This window comes from Egretta garzetta, unplaced genomic scaffold (genome assembly GCF_000687185.1).
Source record: "Egretta garzetta isolate BGI_Z169 unplaced genomic scaffold, ASM68718v1 scaffold149, whole genome shotgun sequence".
Classification (NCBI taxonomy): Eukaryota; Metazoa; Chordata; class Aves; order Pelecaniformes; family Ardeidae; genus Egretta; species Egretta garzetta.
Genome location: NW_009269998.1, coordinates 3190381 through 3210716, shown reverse-complemented (window position 1 = coordinate 3210716; position 20336 = coordinate 3190381). Strand labels below are relative to the sequence as shown.

The window sequence follows — 20336 nt, the reverse complement described above, 5'->3', positions numbered from 1 at the left end:
TAGTGGTGATGGTGCTTCTAGCTGGGGCAAGACGAGACCAGCTATCGGTGTTAGCATCGGCTCAGTCCCCTTCTCCTGCTGTTTATTGCTAATGCAAACCTGGACACTTGCTTCTGAGGACACGTTTGCACAGCCCAATGCAAAGCCTCTTGGCAGGATTTATTGCCTCTGCTGGACACCTTACTAAGGCCGTTGTACAGCTCCCTGCACTCAGGTGCCTTCCACATCTTCGCATTCCGCTTCCTTGCGCTGCGCTGAGCCTGTCTTCCTCACAGGTATCTGTGTTGTAGCATAAAGCAAATTATCCAGATGCCCACCCGGGGGCTGGATAACGATGGCAGTGCTTTTAAAGTCAGCCACCCTTGCAGTTCTGTGTCCATTTTTTTCCAAAGATTTTTCTACCTCACCTGATTTAAACATCCCAGGATTACCTATACATGTGCTGTAATATAAAAACCTCCTTTTCTTTTTTTTTTTTGTTTTTAAGGCAAATAGGTTTTGTTTTCTTGTTCCCCACCCCCCAATTTTACAAGTTTCACACGTAGATCTGATTTCTATTGTTTCATATGATTTATAACTCAGCATTCCAGGTACCCTACTAATAGTTTTCCTTACTCTTCCATGTATTTTAGGGTCTGCCTGGCCCACCAGGTGAAAAGGGTGAAAATGGTGATGTGGGCCCAATGGTAAGACTTCTTCCCCACTGGTCCCTCTGGGGGCCATCAATTATCACCCATGTGTTATTGTCTTTTCTCTGTAGCTCACAATTTGATAAACTACTGCCTGAGCATGAAACATTTTGTGTAACATAAACTCTCCCTGGGCTTTACTTTGCTTTCCCTCATCTACCTCCTCAACTTTAATATCAAGATTTGTATAACTTAAGAAAATACTCTGAAAAAGAGAAAAGCAGACGCTGTGTGTGTCTGAGAGAGGACAGTGGCACGCGGGATCAGGGAGGGAAGAGAAAAAAGAGAGGTCACTGCACCAGAGAGTTTGGAGCTGCTTTTGTGGAATTCAGGGCGTTGTACCTTAGCTGCGGGTAACTGCAGGCCAGGAGACGCTAACCACCACTTGGCTATGTCCTCTCTGCTTCTCTGGGTAATCCTGAGATTCCCATTTTCCAACTGTTCACGCTGTTGACAGAATGCCTTCTGGGCTGGTCCCGACTGAACTGCGGGCTATCTGCAGCGTACGTTGGCCTCCGACACCCCATGCCAAGCCCAGATGCTTTGTGATTGCCCATCTGCAGGCCCCATGGTGCAGTACTGTCCCATGGCTGTCACCAGACGGATAAGCTACTCCAGGGTCCGTGTGCAGGGAACCTGCAGGGCAAATTGAGTGCAGGAAACCAGTCCTGAGGAGCCCTAAGCGTCCGATCGGTTCCGGCTCAGGCACTGTGTAACATAGCCTGGATCCCCCGTCACCTTGGGAACTCGGGCAACGGGCAGCAATCTGGCCCTGCTGTTTCTGTAGCACTGCGAAGATTAAAAGTCCTCTGCTGATCGAGTGTATCATTTGTCATTGCCCAAAAAAGCCCCACTGCACTTATTCTTTCTGACTCTAACTATATCAAATTGTCTCTTTGATACAGGGTCCACCTGGCCCTCCAGGTCCAAGAGGTCCCCAGGGTCCTAATGGAGCTGATGTAAGAATTAACCTTTTTTTTTGTTTTGTTTTCTCAGTAATTCAGCAATAAGCACTGTATTTGGGGTAACTGTATTTGGGATAACTGACATCTTTTGTCATTGTAGGGTCCTCAAGGCCCCCCAGGCTCAATCGGCTCTGTTGGCGGTGTTGGTGAAAAGGTGAGTGTTGGCAATATCCTCCTACAAAGAGAAAAAATTGGGAAAGGAATATGAATTATACATTTTGATTCTTCTTCAGAGCTATATAGATATATTACGGTTCCCAAATATTGACTTAGTAATTGTTAATAGTGATCTAGCTATACTCAGCTCATTTACCGTGGTCAGTCTTTTTATTTCACATTTTACTTCACAAAAATATTTAACAAGCAGAGGGGAGAGCTTTGGAGCAGAAGAGGTAGTTTTCAGGTGAAGGATTAAAGTAAGGTTATGATGATGTCCTTAACTACATGGTTTGATGCCCACAGTAGCATTACTGACTTCAAGCGATTTCCATTTTATACTGGTGTACCTTAGGATATCATATCGCCCTCTATCTGGAAGGTTAAGAATATAAGCTGTTATCTAATGTATCGGTGGTAAACGTATCTCTGAGGAGAAGCAGACCCGAAGCATCAATATTTATCTGTTCCTCATACCGATAGATCCAGTCCCATACAGTCAGAGGTTCGAGGATGATTTGCACTGGTTGAAAACCTGACTTAAGACTGATGCTATATGACATTCATGCATCAGAATTCTTTTCATTGCTATTTTCAGTTCTCTATTCAGATCTCCTACCAGTATGTGGAGTGGTTTGTTGTTTATTTTTTTTTTTTTATTTCATATCTTACTCAAACATGACAGATAATATCTTCTTTTTTCTTAAAGGAAAAATATTGCATGCAGTAGACATAATGGCTTTTTTGTGTGATTTATTTGAATCACCAAGTGCAAACTACTATAAAATGCTGAGCAAACACAATATTCAAAAGATAATCTCTTGAAATTCCTATTTACGTTTATTTTAACAAGTTAGATGACCTCAGCCATATCATGCATGTAAACCTAAAAGCATTTTGCTGTAATGTTACAGATTTAATATGGATTTTTTCTTTGGATTTGGATTTGGAAAGAAGATTTTGAAAGGAGCATAAGGTGAAGGAAGCAGAATAGATATATGTTCCAGGCCGCTGTATACAACTATGTAGATTGCGCCTGAGTATTTAACTGTTTTCCACAGGATATCATACGTATTCAATGAAACAGTCACGTCAGTGAATCCTAGAAAAGACATCCCTAGGAATGTCAGTGTCGGTAGTTTTTCAGAAAGCTCACAGTATTGATAACTTTCCAGAATGTGAAGCAAGTTTTCCCTTTTTCCTCCTGTCCCATCAGATAATGAAATGCACAGGTACCTTTCCTTCATCTTCCTCATTCACCATTACTGAACTTCAGCATTCCATAAGTCCGAACTTCTGCTCCCTCTCATTTATCCCCATATTCTCTTTGACTCGGTGTACCAGTATTGTCCCTTTAGGTTCAAATCCATCAGATCTGTGAATTTACAAACAATGACTCAAGCACCAGGTAAATGAAAATCAATATATTTGTCATGATCCTCTTCTTGATCGCTGTCCATGAGCACGTCGCTCTGCTTCACAGAGCTTTCGGGAATTCTTTCTTTTCACGAGATAAGAAAGTTGCCGTTGTTTTCCCAGGATCATTTGTATGACTAATATAAAAAATAATGAAAATCTGCAGTTCATCCTACAGTATCTCACAAGCCTCTTGTTCCTCTGTGATAACGAAAGATCTTTCTTATGATGCTCTTCAATATTGTTGACATCTATCATCAAATTTTGGTTATGTGTCTGTTTTTTCACTAAAATACTTTTTCTTTAAATAACCCTTCACTTTATTAGGGCCATGTCAAAAGGAATCACCAATTCCTTATCAGTATGACCAAACTATTCTTTTAATAGCATCTTCAGATGTTTTATTATTTTTTTTCTACGTGCCCATCAAATAAATCACTCACCAGTGCTCTGGGATCTGGTGCAGAGAGTACTAGAATAATGTAATGTAATATATGGCTTCATGGAAAAATATCCTACTTTGCCTCCCTTCTTCGTCTGTTGAGATCAAAGGGTGCTGCGCCCAAGCAGATGAAAACATTAACGTTATAATGTAGTTTTTTCACTGCCTTAAGCTGACGGTGCTTAGCTGCATTCCCCGTTTCTTAGGATGTGGCTGTAGGCATCAACACACCTCTTGGTAGCAGTGGCATTCTTGGTCTTCAAACTTTTTTACCCATAATTGCATAAGACGTACAAAACATGATGCCCTCCTGCCTGCCCGCGTTCTTAACGAGGATATTCCCTCTGATCTCCCCGTTGTGCGGCGTTGTTCCTCCAGCCTATCTTAAAAGAGACCTTGGCCTCGTGATGAGCTGCAGGGTTTGTTCTTCTCTCTGGGAAGGGCACCGAGAACGTGCCTGAATGTAAGACCTGGTAGAGATGGCAAAAAAGTTATTGGAAAAGGAGTCTATCTCAGCGGAATCCAGAAAAAATGGGCGCTGTGGGAAGGAAAGTTCTTCCCATGACCACTAGGGAACTGAGAAAAACGTTTATTATGAGAACACTACCTCCAGGGTAGCACCCATTACATTCACTGCTTTAAAAACCCAACCACTGCATATTAGAGTGTGTCCCACTGAAGTCGATAGGAATTTTGCCGTTGGTTTCCGTCACCTCTTTCATTTTTACCGTGTCATGATCAAATTATATTCCACTCATTCTGTAAAAACATTGACTTGTATTGAACTCCTTACTCCTTTGTTTCTCCCGGTGACTCTTCTGTGTGCTTTAGAATCCCTATTGGTGATAATCAGCCCACCAAATTTAATTCAAGAACATGAAATTCAGCATGTTTATCACCCGTTGTCATTTTTATTTCCTCTTGCTTATGTCCCATATTCTCTGCATTCACACAGAGAAGCTTCCAAGTATATTATTTTGGAAGTTTTTATTTCTTCTAATTACTTCCCTCCTCCTTCTCAAGTTTTAGTACGTGCCAGTTTTTCCTCCTACTTAGGATACCCTCCTTCTTAATTTCAGTTCCATTTAATGAATTCTGCCAGCTTTAGCAAACATAAAGCAGTTGTTTTGTCAGGAGGAGCTCCCGCAATGGGAGGACAGTTCATTATTTTCCCCCCCCCAATGTTTTTCTTACTACGTCAGCGTGCTGTGGCCTCCGCGTCCCTTTCAGGACCAACGGACCGTACTGCAGGCAACCAAGGCAGTGCTGATTGCAGAGCAGGGAAGAACATCTCGGCGTCCTCCCTGGCTCTGCTGGGGCGTGAATTCAGATTTGCTCCCTTCCATATTTGAACAGTTAGGCCGGGAGATGTTTTGTCATTAATACCAGGGTTTCAAAGCCCCCTTATTTTCTGGCAAATTATAAACAATTTTTGTCACAGCGCCATGTATTTTTAATGAGCTGCTTGTTTCCTCCGCTGTACGCACAGAGGCCTGGATGTTCAAAGACATCTGCAGTACAAATGTGCCTGCAGCCTTGCATTATTAATGCCTGTAGCCTCCATGGAGCGGTCTGGAAGCCTGGAGACTTACACTCAACCAGAAGCACTTCAGTCCAGCGTCCACCCAGAGATTATTCATTGTGCTTATAATTAAGAAGAAGCCAAAAACCAAAACGTGCCAAGACATGGCTATCTCTAGTTTGATATCAAAGGCCTAACATGCAGATATGCTAAGTACCCAGTACGTTGCTCATGACTTCTCAAAACTGGGCCTTAGAATTTACAACGCAGAGAGGAAACAGAACAAGTAACATTAACCTCACACTTCTCTTCCACAAAGCCTGATAAAATACACTTACCTTTCTAACTTAGACTCATCTGTGATAATGGCCCCGAGTACGGTGCCGTTCTTCCACCCTTTCTCCTTCCCACCTAATGCAAAATGGATGTCTGCAGAACCTAAGCGTTCTCTCTGGAGCCTCTCAGAATTTGAATCTGGTTTACTATATGAAAAAATCTGATGAGAAGAAACCGCTACATTCATCTGGGTTTATAGTCCTTCCTATTATATCATTCCAAAAAATAGCACACATAGGAAACAAGTGGAATCAACAGTTTACATGTTTAATCCGTCATTGATTTATACCTCAGGTGGAAGCAAGAGGACAAAATCAATGGAGTGCTCTGGCCCTAAGTTCAAAACCACCTCTGATAAGTTTGCACAGACATCTTTACGTGTGCATATCATTTTTCCATGCACCCGTGTGCAGGCAATTACCAAGGTTCTTAATCAAGATGTGTCTATGGCAGTTTATGCTACCTGAATATCTGTCCTAACAAATTACCTCTGATAACTTCACAACTCGCTATGAATTCTTCTCCTCTTTCTCCATCTCTCCAACGTGCTTGTAAATGTAAGCCCTCCCAGAAGATAGAGCACAGCTTTAGAACTTCTCTCTTGATTAAATTTCTCTCTCCACAGAGCCATAATATACCTAACACAGTCCCATACGCATACCTACGTGGAAAGGGATTGCTTTCTAGAGTCACAGTTTTCTGCTTTTTTTTCTGTTTCGTGAGGATGGCAAGAGGGAGCAAAAGTGTAACTGAATCCTTTTCACTCCCCATCAGCTGCGACGTTGCCTCTCGTTCTTCCAAAATAAATCACAACGTCCCAGAATGTAACCAAAAGGCGGCAGGCAGCCTTCCCTCCACCGGCTGTCTCCGTGCCTGGTGCGGACGGTTCTCTAGAACTGGTCGTAATAAGGAAAACAAAGGGCTTTTAAACTGCTGTCCTTGGCCTGATACAAACCATTCTGCTTGCTTAATCCAAGGAGGTTTTCAGGATTAGCCATGTCCATGGAATGGCATGACTCTGTAGGTCAGAACTTCTGTCTTTGCTTGTTGCAGTTCTGAGGAAGGCTTTTGCCTAAGAAGGACCATGCTAACATTTAAAAGATCTGACCTGATAACAAAAGAGGAAAATAAAAAAAATCCAGAGGTGGAATAGATCTGTTATTAGATCGTGAAATCTATTTCCTCAAAGAACATGAGGTATTCCCTATGGAGAAGGTGCATTGGGTTCTGAATTAATACCATCCTTACCAAAAATGCAAAGACAGGGGCGAACAATAACCTACAGATTGCATGGTTTTCAGTGGCTATAAACATGCAGTCTGTAAATATGTATCAGCCACAATCTTCTCCATCAAAACAATTGCTTAACTCCCTTACAGCTGTGTAAAACATGCACCACCTTCCATAGTACCTAACATTTGGAATATAAAAATCAGTGTCAGAAAGAACAAGGGCTGCGTACAAGGAAGAGCCACATTTTTTAATAGAGCAATGATTTAGAAGTATTAATGCGAGATGAAACTGTGACTGGGCTCATCTTTCCCAGGTGCCCCCTCGAGGGAACGCTTGAGGGTTTCTAGCCCTTGGGGTCCCCTCAGGCCCCAGGAGCACCGTGCTCCCCCCATGTCCCCAGGTCTGGGTCAATAGGGCAGAGAAAGCCCATCTTCTCTCTCGTTGCATGGATCTTCATAAAATGAAGATGTGTTTGTCAACGGGAAAGGTAGATTACAAATGAAATGCGAATCATCCTAAATTACAGTATCGTTTGGCAGAAAGGCAGAAGAACTTGGTGAGGAGCTCAGGAGGGGATCATGCTGGCGCAGGTATTGTCAGGCAAGGCTTGGCACAATTAGCGTTCTTCGGTCGCTCCGTCCCACCACGGGGGCGCCTGTGGAAGGGGTCTGTACTGTGGACTCTGTTCGGTATAAGACATCTACGACCTTCAACGGCATCAATTTGTTTCCTCATTCCAGACCTCATTCTCTCTTGCTACATAAATCTGATTTGATTGACAGTTGGCATGGACAAAAAAAAACCCCAATGCTAATGATGCTGCAGACTCAGTGAACCCTGTGTCAGAGGATAAGGAAATGAAGATATGAATTTTCCTAGAAAACATACGACACGCTTATTGACCTGAAGTATCCTCTAGGCTTTTTTTAAAAAATAATGAATGCTGTATCACAGAAGCAAATGAACATTAAGTACTGAGGGATCATTAATTTTTAAGATTACTGCAAATTTAAGTATGTCTAAGAAAACACGCCACGGTTTCTAAAGGCAAATTCACCTTTTGGAAGTGCCCTTTCTAAAGGACATTTTACTGTCACTCCTAAAATTGTGGTAATCTGTTAATTATCCTGTCCTGGAATTCAGCTGAGTACTCAGATCTTCCTCCATTCTGCTAATGTAATATTTACATCGGGCCAAATTCTGGGCCCCATGAGGTCGTCGTGATGCCATTAGCTTCTATGAAAACCAGTTCAGTATCTACACTGTAAGATTTGTTTAAAATTCCTATTTTATGACTTACGCTTTTCCACTGCCCGCCTGGAATCGGCGTATTGCTGGATTAACAGAACGAAGAGGGGCACGCGGGTCCTACAGGATACGAAGGATTCACACGTTTGTTCCAAATCTGTGTCTGAGCTCAGGACAGGGGATTGGGGGAAATGCATTTTCAGCACTGAAGCGCTCTTCTTTGTAGGCATAATGATTGGCGAGGCTCATTTGGTTTGGAAAAAGAACATATATAGGGGGAAAAATCCCCCCATTAGCAGTTACACTGAGAAAGCCTTTGGAATAAAAACATATAGTTCTTATCTCAGCGCTCCATGCCAATCACAAAGCAGGCACAAAGCAGATTTGTGTGTCTGTGATGCTAATAACTACTAACAGAGTCGTTTTCTTTAGAGGTTTATTTATCAGACCACTGAGCTAGAAAAAAAATCAGTCATCATAAACCTTAAAATGAACAATTGCAGAGGCAGTCTTTGAGCCAGCATTGTGCATTAGCTCACACAGAGACCGAATGAACTTAAACATTCACTTAATAGCATATAATCTTTGACTTGCACAGATTTTCTTCATATGGTGTCACCCCCATCTGCTTTCCTAAATGATTTCCATCACCAGTACATAGGTAGCGTGCATCCCTGTGGTCTCTGGTGCAAGTTTCGCTAACTGTTACGCTGGTATTTTATCCTTATGTTTCTCTTCATACCATTTTTCATTCTAACAGTAGCTATAGCAGTGATATCCTCACTCCCTTGACATTCATTTCCAATTAGCATTCTCTTATTTGTAGAAACTTGCTTCCAGGCAGAATGTATCTATCTTCCAGAGAAAAAACCATACATGGTCAATAGACTTGTTTGGCTTCTCTGGGACTAGAAAGAAAGATGACAAACAGGAAATTTGCAATATATGGAATAATAAAGGGGAAGATCTCCCAAAGCCCAGTGGGAAGGTTAGTCTCCCTGGCTCACTAAAAGCTTAATTTGGTATATTGTCCCTAAAATTTCAGATTCCAGTTCCACAAAACCATATGTAATTCAACCCCTTTTAGGTAAAACAGATAAAAACCAGTTCCTGGAAGCTGTTCACATGTAATAACAGAAGTAAATTCATAGAAATATTCCTCCTAATGTATCCTTGCACATTTACAGGGAGAACCTGGAGAAGCTGGTAATCCTGGACCTCCTGGCGAATCTGGAACATCTGTGAGTATTTTGGGGTTGTCTCATTATTAACCTTTATTATGGTGAACTAAGGTCTCTGGCAGTGCTCACCTTAGAGAGCGTTTAATCAGATCACTTGAGTACTGCTGTACACTTTCTTTAAATCTGCAGTGAAGAACGTGTACCTGTAAAATTCAATTTGCTTCCTTATAGCCACCCCTTGTACTAACAGCTAGAGGACAAAGCTGAAGACTTCCTAAGAGAGCACCTATCTTTAATTCCAAACCCATTAACTTTGACCTGCATGTTTCATTGATGCAAACTGGGTGCAGACGTTGGCGCTCGACCTGAGATTCACAGGTTTTCCAGTCTGAGGCTGAGGTCCTAATTTCCCATTCACACGCCGGCATTTGTTGACGAGTGACGTTACCCAGGTCTGAAAAACAGTTCTGCCATTGTAATATTTTTTTTCAGCCATTCCATTTCCAGATGACATTTTTGTGTCCGTATATTTTCTACAGGGTCCAAAAGGTGAAAGGGGAGAAAAAGGTGAGGCTGGTCCACCTGGAGCAGCTGGACCACCAGGTGCTAAAGGACCTCCAGGTGATGATGGGCCTAAGGGTAATCCAGTAAGTGCGCTTAATAATTTTAACACAAAGCACTGCTGAAGTTGTGCTACCTATAGAACTGTATATAATTGTCTACGTTTGAACTAAATTCATTATATGCTTCATAAAATATTTGTGATGATTGCTGCCTGCTTGTCAATGGATGACACATGCCTTGGGCTTTTTTCTGATTTATCTAGGGCCCAGTTGGTTTTCCTGGAGATCCTGGTCCCCCGGGGGAACCTGGTCCAGCCGTAAGTATACTTAAAAAACAATTTTAGGCCCTCGTTTTGGTTTGCACTACATTCTAGTTAGCCCTGCCTCTTCCTTGTCTGGGGATGAGCTCTTGCCTGTAAAATCTGTTGCTTCTATGTTCATATATTCCTTAAGGCTTAAAAAAGGGTTAGAAATCTTTAAAAAGCTTTGAAAACTAGTGTCCTTGGGCAAATGCTCTGTAGGAAAATAGTGCTCTTATATGCATATATGAAACCAAGTTACTTAATTTAGCTGAATTTTCTATTTTGTTTATTTTCCCATGAATTCTGTAGGGTCAAGATGGTGTTGGCGGAGAGAAGGGTGAAGATGGTGACCCTGGTCAACCCGTGAGTTGTTTCTGTCATTTTATTTCAGCTGCATGTTCTCGCCTATGCTAAGAAAGTATCTGTGGCTGAATTAGTGGTGTCTATGCATTCATACTCTTAAAAATATTTTCTAAATGGATGCTTTTTCTATTATATTGAAAAATATCTATTTACTTCCTTGCAGAGCTAGAACTGCTCATAGTTATAGTCACAGTCAGAACCAAGAGCACAATTTCCTTTAGAAGTAGAAACAAATGATGTGTTAAGGATTGGTGCTTGAGCTGCGGAGGAGCACTAAAAATAGAGCAGCTCTGAGCATAGGAAAGGAATACTGCAGCCAAACAATCTTCATTAGCTGACCTGACAAAATGAAGCAAAACCTTGAGGTTTCTGCATTAATAATGTTAAGGAGTATCTAAATAGGCATATTAAGCCTCAAAGTTCTTATATTTCTGCAGTTCCCATACTAAAACACCATTAATTTATTTTTTTTTTACTGCAAAAAGAGTGTTTCCATTTTGGAAAGTCTCTTTCTAGCTCTGGAAGTTCCAATTAGCAGGGAATTATCTTATAGGGTACAGTTTGGAAATGCTAGCCCCTTGAACGCGAGGTTGGAAGTCAGTTATAAACTGGGGTTTGCCTGCAGCCTTCAGGAAATCAGTGTCTGTACGTCTTACTCAACAGTAAGTACTTCCAGAGTGTCGTGTTCCCGAAGAAAGCTTAGCAAACTGCGCAGAAACCCTGAAATATTTAAGAGTATCACAGCTTACCAGGATGGCGCAGCCAAATGGCTATCGGTGCACAGAAGATTTTTCAGGAGAAAGCCACCCCCGGGGCAGCTGATTCACAGATATAAGAGGAAAATTTAGCAAAAGTAACAGCTTCAGCACCTGAGAAAGCACAAAACTTCTTAATGGAGCTAGGCAGTAGGCGACGGCCGTGTGTTAGTCCTGCGCAGCGACTTTCTGGCCTGAAATGTTGTGTTGCAAACAGGAAGAGAAGAGAATGATTGCATTTTGTACGGTAACAACAGCTGTTAAAAACTGCAAAGGGCCACCCCAAGAAAGGATTTGTTGAATAAGCAGGTTTACTTCTCCGTGTGTATTTATATACTTACTTTCTGCCTGTTGAAAGGGGCCAACGCATTGCAGGTGTTTGCTGCATTTAATAACGATAACAACTTTGTCCTTCGTTCCCATTGAGCGTATCGTTTTCCATTGCAGGGTCCGCCAGGTCCTTCAGGTGAAGCTGGCCCACCAGGTCCGCCTGGGAAAAGAGTAAGTAATCCCTCGTTTTCTCTTGAACATTTCTCTTTCTGAGCCGCTTTGCTCCAGAGGATGTCAGCTGCTTGTTTTCCATGTTGTGACACTCGTATATGATCTTTGGAGTTTCTTTAGAGTAAGGTAATGGGAGAAATGAAAAAACAGAAACAGCAGAGAAAACCCTTTAACGTGGGTAATGTGGAACATGGGAACAAAAATACATAGGGAAGAATGTTTTCCTTATCTATAAACGTGCTTTTTTCTTTTCACCCATGTGAATTCAGTGTCTCCTAGGGTAAGAATTCAGTGCCTGCTGAATTCGCCTGCTAATAGGAGCCAGTGATTATGAGAGGCATCGTCCTTTGGCACATGACTGCTGGCAGGGAGCAGGAAAAATGTGTCTGCATTGGTGTCTTTAGCCTCGGAAATGAAATAATTTCAATGCAGCTTTTGTGCAAACCTATGTCATCCCCTCTGCACACAAAATTAACAAGCAGACATTGCTGTGACTTACTGAAGCCATTCTGTTATTCCTAGCGTCTCTGAAGCTTCATGGGCTTTACAAATACAGCTAATCAAAGCCAGTAAATAATGTTACGCTTACAGAACTGTAGTAGATGCGTCAACCTTTAGGTCTGCTTCAGAGAGCAATTAGATGCAGTTTTTACACTTTAAAAAACACAGGAGGGGGCATCATGAAATGTAAACAGAGCTATTTAACAAAATGTGTTCAATTGCTCTCTTTAATAGGCCTGAGCGAGCTGACGTGCCTAATTAGTTTTATCTGTTTTACACAATAATCCATTTGCGCCACCAACTTGCAAAACCTTTGTAATACTGTAAATGATTATGGTAGCATTAGCAACCTTATCACTAGAACTGCAATAGGGCTGGGTTGAGTATTAGCAATTAGTGTGTTTGTTCGTCATCAGATTAGGGCTTCCTCCTGTATTCCACGGAAAGGCAGGAGCTCATCCCTAACAGATCGGTTATACTGCACCCAATTGCACCTAGGCAAAAGACGCTACAGAAACCCAAACACCACCTCATCTGGTGTTTGGCACATTTCCAGTTTAAGGAAACTCACTCACTGCAGGGGGGTTGGACTAGATGACCTCTAGGGGTCCCTTCCAACCCAAACCATTCTATGATTCTATGATTCTATGAAAATGCATGGCTACATATGGCCCAGTAATCCCATTCCTGAATTCTAAAGAAAACAATTTGTAGCATCCGATTCTGCATGACCTGAGTACCCGAATGTCTCAAGCTTGTGGGGCATCTGCATTATACTGATGTTGTGCCAGAGAGAAACAGCGAAGGATTGAAAGCTTCGTACTTTGCCGGCAGAATGAACACACAGCTGAGGAAAAGCAATGAGGAGCATTCTTTATGGTAGAATCCATTTCCAAAAAAAGCCCTACCAAGTGTCCTTCCATCCGACAAAGGCAGCCACACCATTTCCGCAGGCATGCCGCTCTCTGGGGAGGTGCAGCTCTGGCTATACTGCTAGAAACATTCCCCCCCATTTTTTGTTTTTCTGTCTGTGAAAGGACAAGCTAGCAGAGCTCAGGATTCATACTTTTAAATCCAGTCCCTTGAGCTCCTCAGCTGTACAGTCTTTTTATTTATTCTGTTATTCATTTTTCATTCCCATCTTCCCCTGTATTTTGGAACGGACCCGAACTCAGTTTCACTGCCCAGTCTTAGGAAATTATGTTTATTACCAGGTTTCAGAGTTTTGAGCAATCTGTGTCCAGGATTGCCGGTTACAAAGAGGTTCCCCCAGCTTTCCTGGGAAAGTAAATTCTCGTGAAAGACGTGGACATAAATAGAGTTTTCCCATTGTATCTCAGAGACTTCAGCTACAGATGCATATTACAGTGACATTCAGCTATCAAGTGAAGGCCAAGAATAAACTATTTTTCCTAGTTATTGATGGGTAACAGTAATAGGATCACTGTCAGTTGGTGAGATAAGCAAACACCACAACTGTTTTACTGTGGTGCTCTAAAGGCTTTGTACCAGAGCCTTGCGGACAGAGCAAGGGTCTCATGGACAAGCGGGACCGTGAATTTCTTTTAAGCAATTCTGCTTAGGAAGTACGTGTTGGAACGATGAGTCTGCTCCAGATTCCTACTCTGAAAAGGTAAAATTGACCGGAATGCTAGGGACCACTTAGCTCAAGTCAAAAACAAAATAAAAGGTTAAAGCCTTGGATGAAACGAAACCGGATCATTAGAGCTTCCACACAATGGGTACGCTAATATGTTACTTCTTCAGACCTAACAAATGTTCTTCCAAAATACATTTCCACCATTGACTTTCAGAAACTCCTGATGCCACAGACGCACTGGGCTCTCCTTTACAAAACCGAAAGTATCTTCACAACAAAGTCCTATATGCAGTTGAATGACTAGGTTAAATATATATATTTATAGGCCAAAACCATAACCTACAGAGGGCAAGCCTTGTGACTTAGTCATTGATAAAGTCTCTCAAAGTGATCACATATATTCTTGATTTTTTTTTCATTTTCTTTAAATCGTAATTAATATTTTACAGATCCTGACTTCTGAACTGATCTGTACGTGTACCAGATCAGATAAATACATGCTCAGAGGCTTTGTATATCTATGTGGTTATGGTGCAAGTAATCACAGCAATTGTGCGTGCAAAGCTAGCATGGATTTGTGCACATACTGTTTAGAAAATTAGAGCTATGAAATCAAGGGGAACGTATAGCCGAAGTGATTTTATTGTTAGCAAGTGGAAGGCCAGATTCTCTAGCTCAGTGCAAGAGAGGATCAATGCCCAAAATGCCAACTGATTTTAAAAATACATATTCATTGGATCAGGCTTTCAGGGACTCGTTTAGTATTGACTGAACTCTGGTTTTGAATTCAATAAAAAATGCCCTGTAGCAAATGAAAAAATAGTAATTCTTTTAAAGAGTACCTTGTCAATGAAGTAAAAGACTGTGCTCAATATTTCCTGTATACAAGAATATATATATATATGCATCCTGTGCTTTAACTGGATAGTCAAGACAGGTTTTTATTCTGTATAAATTCTATCTTGGTTTAAAACTTTTAATAAGAAGATACTGACAATAAAAATACAGCAGTAAATGTTGGAAGTATTTGGGGAAAACCTATTTCCCTTGGTTTAAAGAAGTTCTCTTATACTTGATAACCCCCCAGAAGGGTACAGTTCTAAACTAAGAGGAATGCACTCAGCAGCGCTTGCTACTCTTTCTTAGACAGAAATAGTCAGCTAATGGAAAACTGATGGCAGAATTGAATGAGAGCGGCACAGAAGTAAAAGCACGTCGTAGTTGTTATTGAAGCCAAACAGAAAACTAAGTAACCAATTGCGTAATATATGTTTATATATATATATGTGTGTGTGTATATATTCTTTCATAACTATAGATGAGAAAACTCGAGCAATTAAACTACAATATCTTAGTGCTAAACTCAGCATTCTAGCTGGCCAGTGCTAGCAGGTTTGTATCACCTTTCTGAGGAATGCTCAGCAGCAGTTAAATATAGTGTTTCCAGAAATTATCCTTTTATGTTAAGCCATCAAGGCCTTATGATGCAAATAAAAGAATATTTAAAGTAAACTTACACTATTTAAAGAGACCTGTTGTAGCTGCTTGAAAAATGGATCAACTTTCCTGGTGTTCCTGATTCAACGTAGCATGCAAGCTTGCTAGGAAGCATGCCTTTGCTTCAGTTGGGGGATTCCAGTGCCCATTCAAGCACCTGGCCAAATCGAGACCTCAGAGGGTAGGCACAATGGCTGCCACTTCATCGGTGTCATATTTATGTTACATTTATGAAAACAGCCAGCAGAGTAGGCTGTTTGGTAGAGGTAGCCCACAGCAGACCGCTGACATGACTTCTCAGCTGTGCAGGACCCAACTCTAGCCTTGCCAGTTCTGTCTGATCTGAGAGTGGCTGCTCTTCATCAGGACATCTTCCTCTCACTGGGGACTTTTCATCCTCAAACGTCTTGACAAGTTCTCCACTGATGGAAATCAGCCTAGATTCTCTAGCAAACTTGAGGCATTGCATGTATGTGTGTTGCATTCCGAGCCGAACAGTCAGAATAGTCTAGTGCAGCTTTGGGACTGGGAACCCCTTCTCTAATCCTTTTCCCATTATATGAGTTTGTGATATTGCTGCTTGAATTTCTCTATCTGCAAAAAGAGAAGAAGGAAACTTGCCCACCTCACAGAAGGCTGGGGCTCCTCAAGTGTTCTTCAATGTTTTGAAGACAAAAACTGCGTTACAAAGTTAACTTCATCGTTGGAGCCATCTAAGGCAGCCAAGGAGTTCCCAAGTCTCTATGGGCTTGTCCGTGAGCGTTCTCGGCTGTAGAGCTTTCCTGTTGCTCATGATGGCATCGGCGCTGAGAGCTGCAGACTGGGTGGAGACTGTGTTCTGAAGAGGTGTAAAGTTTTCCAGCTTCTCCTTCCAATGCAGGAGCTGAGTGAGCTGTGGTCAATGAGAAGTGGAACACCTCAAACGCCTGCTTATCCAGAAACATAGATACAAAGTCTGAATCACTCCACAGTTGCGTGGTTGCCAGGTTTTTTTCTGAAATGTAATTCTTTGCACATACTTTTGGGACTCTTTTTTGTGTCTTCCCGTAAGAGTACTGGGTAATATCTCTAGCCTGCATTAATTCATTTCTGTCTCACAAATGTTAAAAACAGCATGAGGAAAAGACACCATCAAACGATATTCGTTCTTAAACCAAATAACCTATGCAATCAATAAAAATCAACACAGCCAGTACTTCTTGCTTCTGTTCCTCTCGACCTTTGGGCGTGCGAGGCCCTTCAGCCCTGCTTTCTGCTGCTGGGCTGTTTTCTTTATTAGAGTCAATTAGACGCCGAGATCACATCCACATAAGGCTCCATGTATCAATCTAAAAACGCTAGAATTTAAAGTGCAAGACTAAGATTCATTTTTGTTCGAAACTGGAGGGCATACTGTCTGCTTTCAATAAAAGAACAGATGTCAATGCTGCAGCAAAGCCAGCCACGAAATTTTGAGAAGCAAAGGTTTATTTGGTTAGTCGCCTTCATATACAAGTGGAATCACTTTGAAAGAAAGGAGATTTTTTTTCATTTTTGGCTACGCCACCATGCTTCCCCGGCAAGGTGCACGGATCACTTAAAAATTAAGCTGATTTTCTCTCGTGATATAAAAAGCACAGGAAGCCTAAGGATAGGCCAGGTTCGTACCTTAACAGACTGATGAAACGTGGTAATGCTTTTCTGTGTTGGAAATCATGGCTGTAGTCAGATGACAGACAGCTATAAACAAAGGTTTAGATTATTTTAATGAAATTATAAAATATGGAAGAGCAGACAAAAATGTCCAAGAGGTTCACGTAACAAAAATTGAGGACAAGTTTGTTTCTGGATGAGTTCTTTTGTCTTCTCAGTTCTGCATGGAATTTATCAGGCAATATGTGCAAACCTGAAGTGCAATGATCATGGTATCTGGGGCGGAGGGGGAGCTGTGCATTAATTTAAAGTTACTGTTACTGAGAGCTTTTCCGTCAGTTAAAATTTACCAGATGCTCCAAGATCTCAAGTGCAGGAAGGTGAGATAAAGAACAATTAGTTACAAACTACCACGCTCCCCCCGTGCAGTTTCTTAGGTAGGGTGGGTTATCATCCCTAAGGGGACTTGAGCAAAAGGACTTTTCAAGCAGTAAAGGCAATGAGCATGTAAATTAATTCACATAAGAAAAAAACCCAAAAAAGTCCTGTTTCTAAAACGTTCCTGACTTTCTGTACCTGCTGATCATTTTTCTTGTTATGGCTGTGAACTGCAACCCGGCGTAGCAATTGCAGCCTCCACAAAGGGGCGTGTGCCTCGGAGAGCGTCACTGGAGCAGCAGTGATTTAAATTACTCTTCCTCTTTTAGAGAGGCTGCAGTTGGACCACGCTGCCCAGGGCTTTTTAGCTTCTCTGTATTTTGAAGAGATAAAATGAAGTCATTTAACACTTACAGCTCTTAAAAATACCAAAGAGAACTACCTGTTGATAGCCACAACAAATGACCCAAGTCCACTGGGGGTGATTTAATTCATTTTGCATTACCTTGGATGGAAAGCCCGAACTATCCCTCTCGGCCAAAAAGGTTCCTACGGTACTGCAGATGTTCAGTTCCACCTCGGAGAAAGCTTAATTTCAGAAGCAAATGAATGATTTTAATATACTTCTATGTAGATAGTTTTTAAATGAATGTAGATTTCCAGGAATTAAATCAAAACTGGTGGAGTTGCTCAGGGTATGTGCCAATAGTATGGTCGGTGAAATATGTCCGGCTATAAAAAATTTGGGCTAAATTCAGCTCTAGTATAAAAAAATTGCTACTAGGTCAAACTCTGGTGTAAAGCCCTGAGCTCACAAGGCATACAGGTAGGTGCTTGACTGCAAGAATCTTCTCTGTAAGGTTTAGAATGTGTTTTGGTGCTTTACTTTTAGGGGCCTGCCTTTTTTTGTCTATTGTTATGACATAAAAAGCAGTAAATAAATGGAAGTGATTGAATTTTTCTTGTTGCTGGTCCTTAGAGCTTTTTTTTCTTTAATTTCTACATAACAAACTCCTTGTTGCATTAATGAGCGGGTGAGTCTTGGGGAGTGAGTTTTACAGATTCAGAAAATCACCTTGCATATGATCATGGCCGCTTTTCTCTCCTTTTGCTTCAAGCTGCTCCTTGGTTGGCAGGAAAGAGCTACTTGAAATAAAGACATTTCCCAGGCTCAAAATTAACCTTGTAGGAAAACAGTTGGTCCATTATCCCGAGTGCCTCTTTTCTGCACTGAGTGTATGGATGAGAGAACCATTTTCAAAGAGTACATTAGATTCTAGAGACTGCCTCTGCTCATAACTGAAGCTGCGAATATTAATTCCCTGCCCTTAATGTGTTGGAGGAGAAAAACGTCTTTTTATTTTTCACTGAGACCTGAAGAAAACAGGAGATGGGTGACATCGGCAGCAGGCAGCGATGGCGCTGCCAGGGGAGCGCGACTCCTGCCTTGGGGCCTCCGCCGGAGCCTCACCCCATCGCTCCGTGCTCCCGCGGTGCCGAGTTCTATCTTGAGTCAAACCGGGCTTTTGGGGAGCAACAGTAGGGAACCTGCTGCCAAGAGCCGTCTTTACATAGAATCATAGAATAGAATCATAGAATCACTTTGGTTGGAAAAGGCCTTTGAGATCATCGAGTCCAACCTTTAACCTAACCCTGCCATCCCACCACTAAACCATATCCCTAAGCACCTCATCCATCCTTCTTTTAAATACCTCCAGGCATGAGGACTCCACCACCTCCCTGGGCAGCCCATTCCAGAGCCTGACAACCCTTTCAGTGAAGAAGTTTTTCCTAATGTCCAGCCTAAACCTGCCCTGGCGCAGCTTCAAACCATTCCCCCTCATCCTATCATCTGTTACCAGGGAGAAGAGACCGACCCCCACCTCACTACAGCCTCCTCTCAGGCAGTTGTAGAGGGCGATCAGGTCTCCCCTCAGCCTCCTCTTCTCCATTCCTTACAACCCCTACTCACGTGGGTTGGGTTTTTTTCCCATCCTGTCTTCGAGAATAAAGACATATACGCCATCGTGTGCGCTGTAGACCAGCAGGCCCTTTTGGAGTCAGTGGATAAACCACGGGGAACAGGCAGAAGCCAATGCAAAGGGAGTTTAAAACTGGGATTGTGTATCTAAATTAGTAGTGTTCTTCTCCTTTTACTTCTATATCCTGTCCTGATTTTTTCCAAGCTATTTATTTGGTTTTAATCCCATCATATCAGAGGTGTTTGTTAGGTGATATATATTCGGTTTTAATATCATATCAGAGGTGTTAGGTGTTATATATTCATTTAGATATTCTAAAATGCCAGAAAATTTTATAAAGGGAAAAAAAGAGCTAATATGACAGATTGGGATTTTTATCCTGTGTATAAAATGTCAAGAAAGAAATGCCATGTTCTTTTGTTAGCATTTACTACTCGTTAGCACAGTGGAAATTGCACTCTCAGGATTTTTTCACTGGTAAGATTTTAGAAAACTGAGATTATGAGTTCAGTCTCCGTCTTTTACAGGGACCTCCTGGAGCAACTGGTGCGGAAGGCAGACAAGGTGAAAAAGGTGCAAAGGTAATGGAAATGTAAACTATATGTAAATGAAAAGTAAATTGCTTACCATGCACTGAGTGTGAAACTTAGCAAAGTAATAATAGGCAAACCGTAAAATCCAAATTAAACCCCAGAATTGGTAGCAATACGTAACGGTGTACGCGGTGGACTCTCCCCGGTGCGGGCCCGGTTCAGCTCGCCCCTGCGGAGAAGCGAGACGCGCGTGCTGTGCTGGCACCACATCTTTATACGAACCTATCGAAATTTTCTTGAGAAAACTGTCCTGTGCAGAACGCTGCTTTAGAATAGCTGTTAAAAAATGGAGTGAGGGAACTTTGCCCTCGCTTTGCAGCTTGTGTATCCCTGCCAAGGGTATCAGCTCTTCCTCTCTGACCTGCTGCTTATGTTCTTTCTAGGGTGAACCTGGTGCAGAAGGGGCTCCTGGAAAAACAGGTCCAGTTGGTCCACAGGGACCTGCAGGAAAACCTGGCCCAGAGGGTCTCCGCGGCATTCC

The 20336-nt window shown here is 42.0% G+C and overlaps 1 protein-coding gene across 1 annotated transcript in view; it reads left to right on the top strand.

Moving 5' to 3' along the window:
* The window catches only part of COL11A1 (collagen type XI alpha 1 chain), a 146073-nt gene that overhangs the window by 111323 nt on the left and 14414 nt on the right, over nucleotides 1-20336 (top strand). The window contains exons 48-57 of the mRNA XM_035902871.1: nucleotides 633-686; nucleotides 1595-1648; nucleotides 1755-1808; nucleotides 9195-9248; nucleotides 9728-9835; nucleotides 10015-10068; nucleotides 10363-10416; nucleotides 11619-11672; nucleotides 19790-19843; nucleotides 20239-20336. The exon at nucleotides 20239-20336 is cut by the window's right edge and continues 8 nt beyond it. Of these exons, the coding sequence (XP_035758764.1) occupies nucleotides 633-686; nucleotides 1595-1648; nucleotides 1755-1808; nucleotides 9195-9248; nucleotides 9728-9835; nucleotides 10015-10068; nucleotides 10363-10416; nucleotides 11619-11672; nucleotides 19790-19843; nucleotides 20239-20336 (638 nt within the window). The remainder of the gene's footprint in view (nucleotides 1-632; nucleotides 687-1594; nucleotides 1649-1754; nucleotides 1809-9194; nucleotides 9249-9727; nucleotides 9836-10014; nucleotides 10069-10362; nucleotides 10417-11618; nucleotides 11673-19789; nucleotides 19844-20238) is intronic.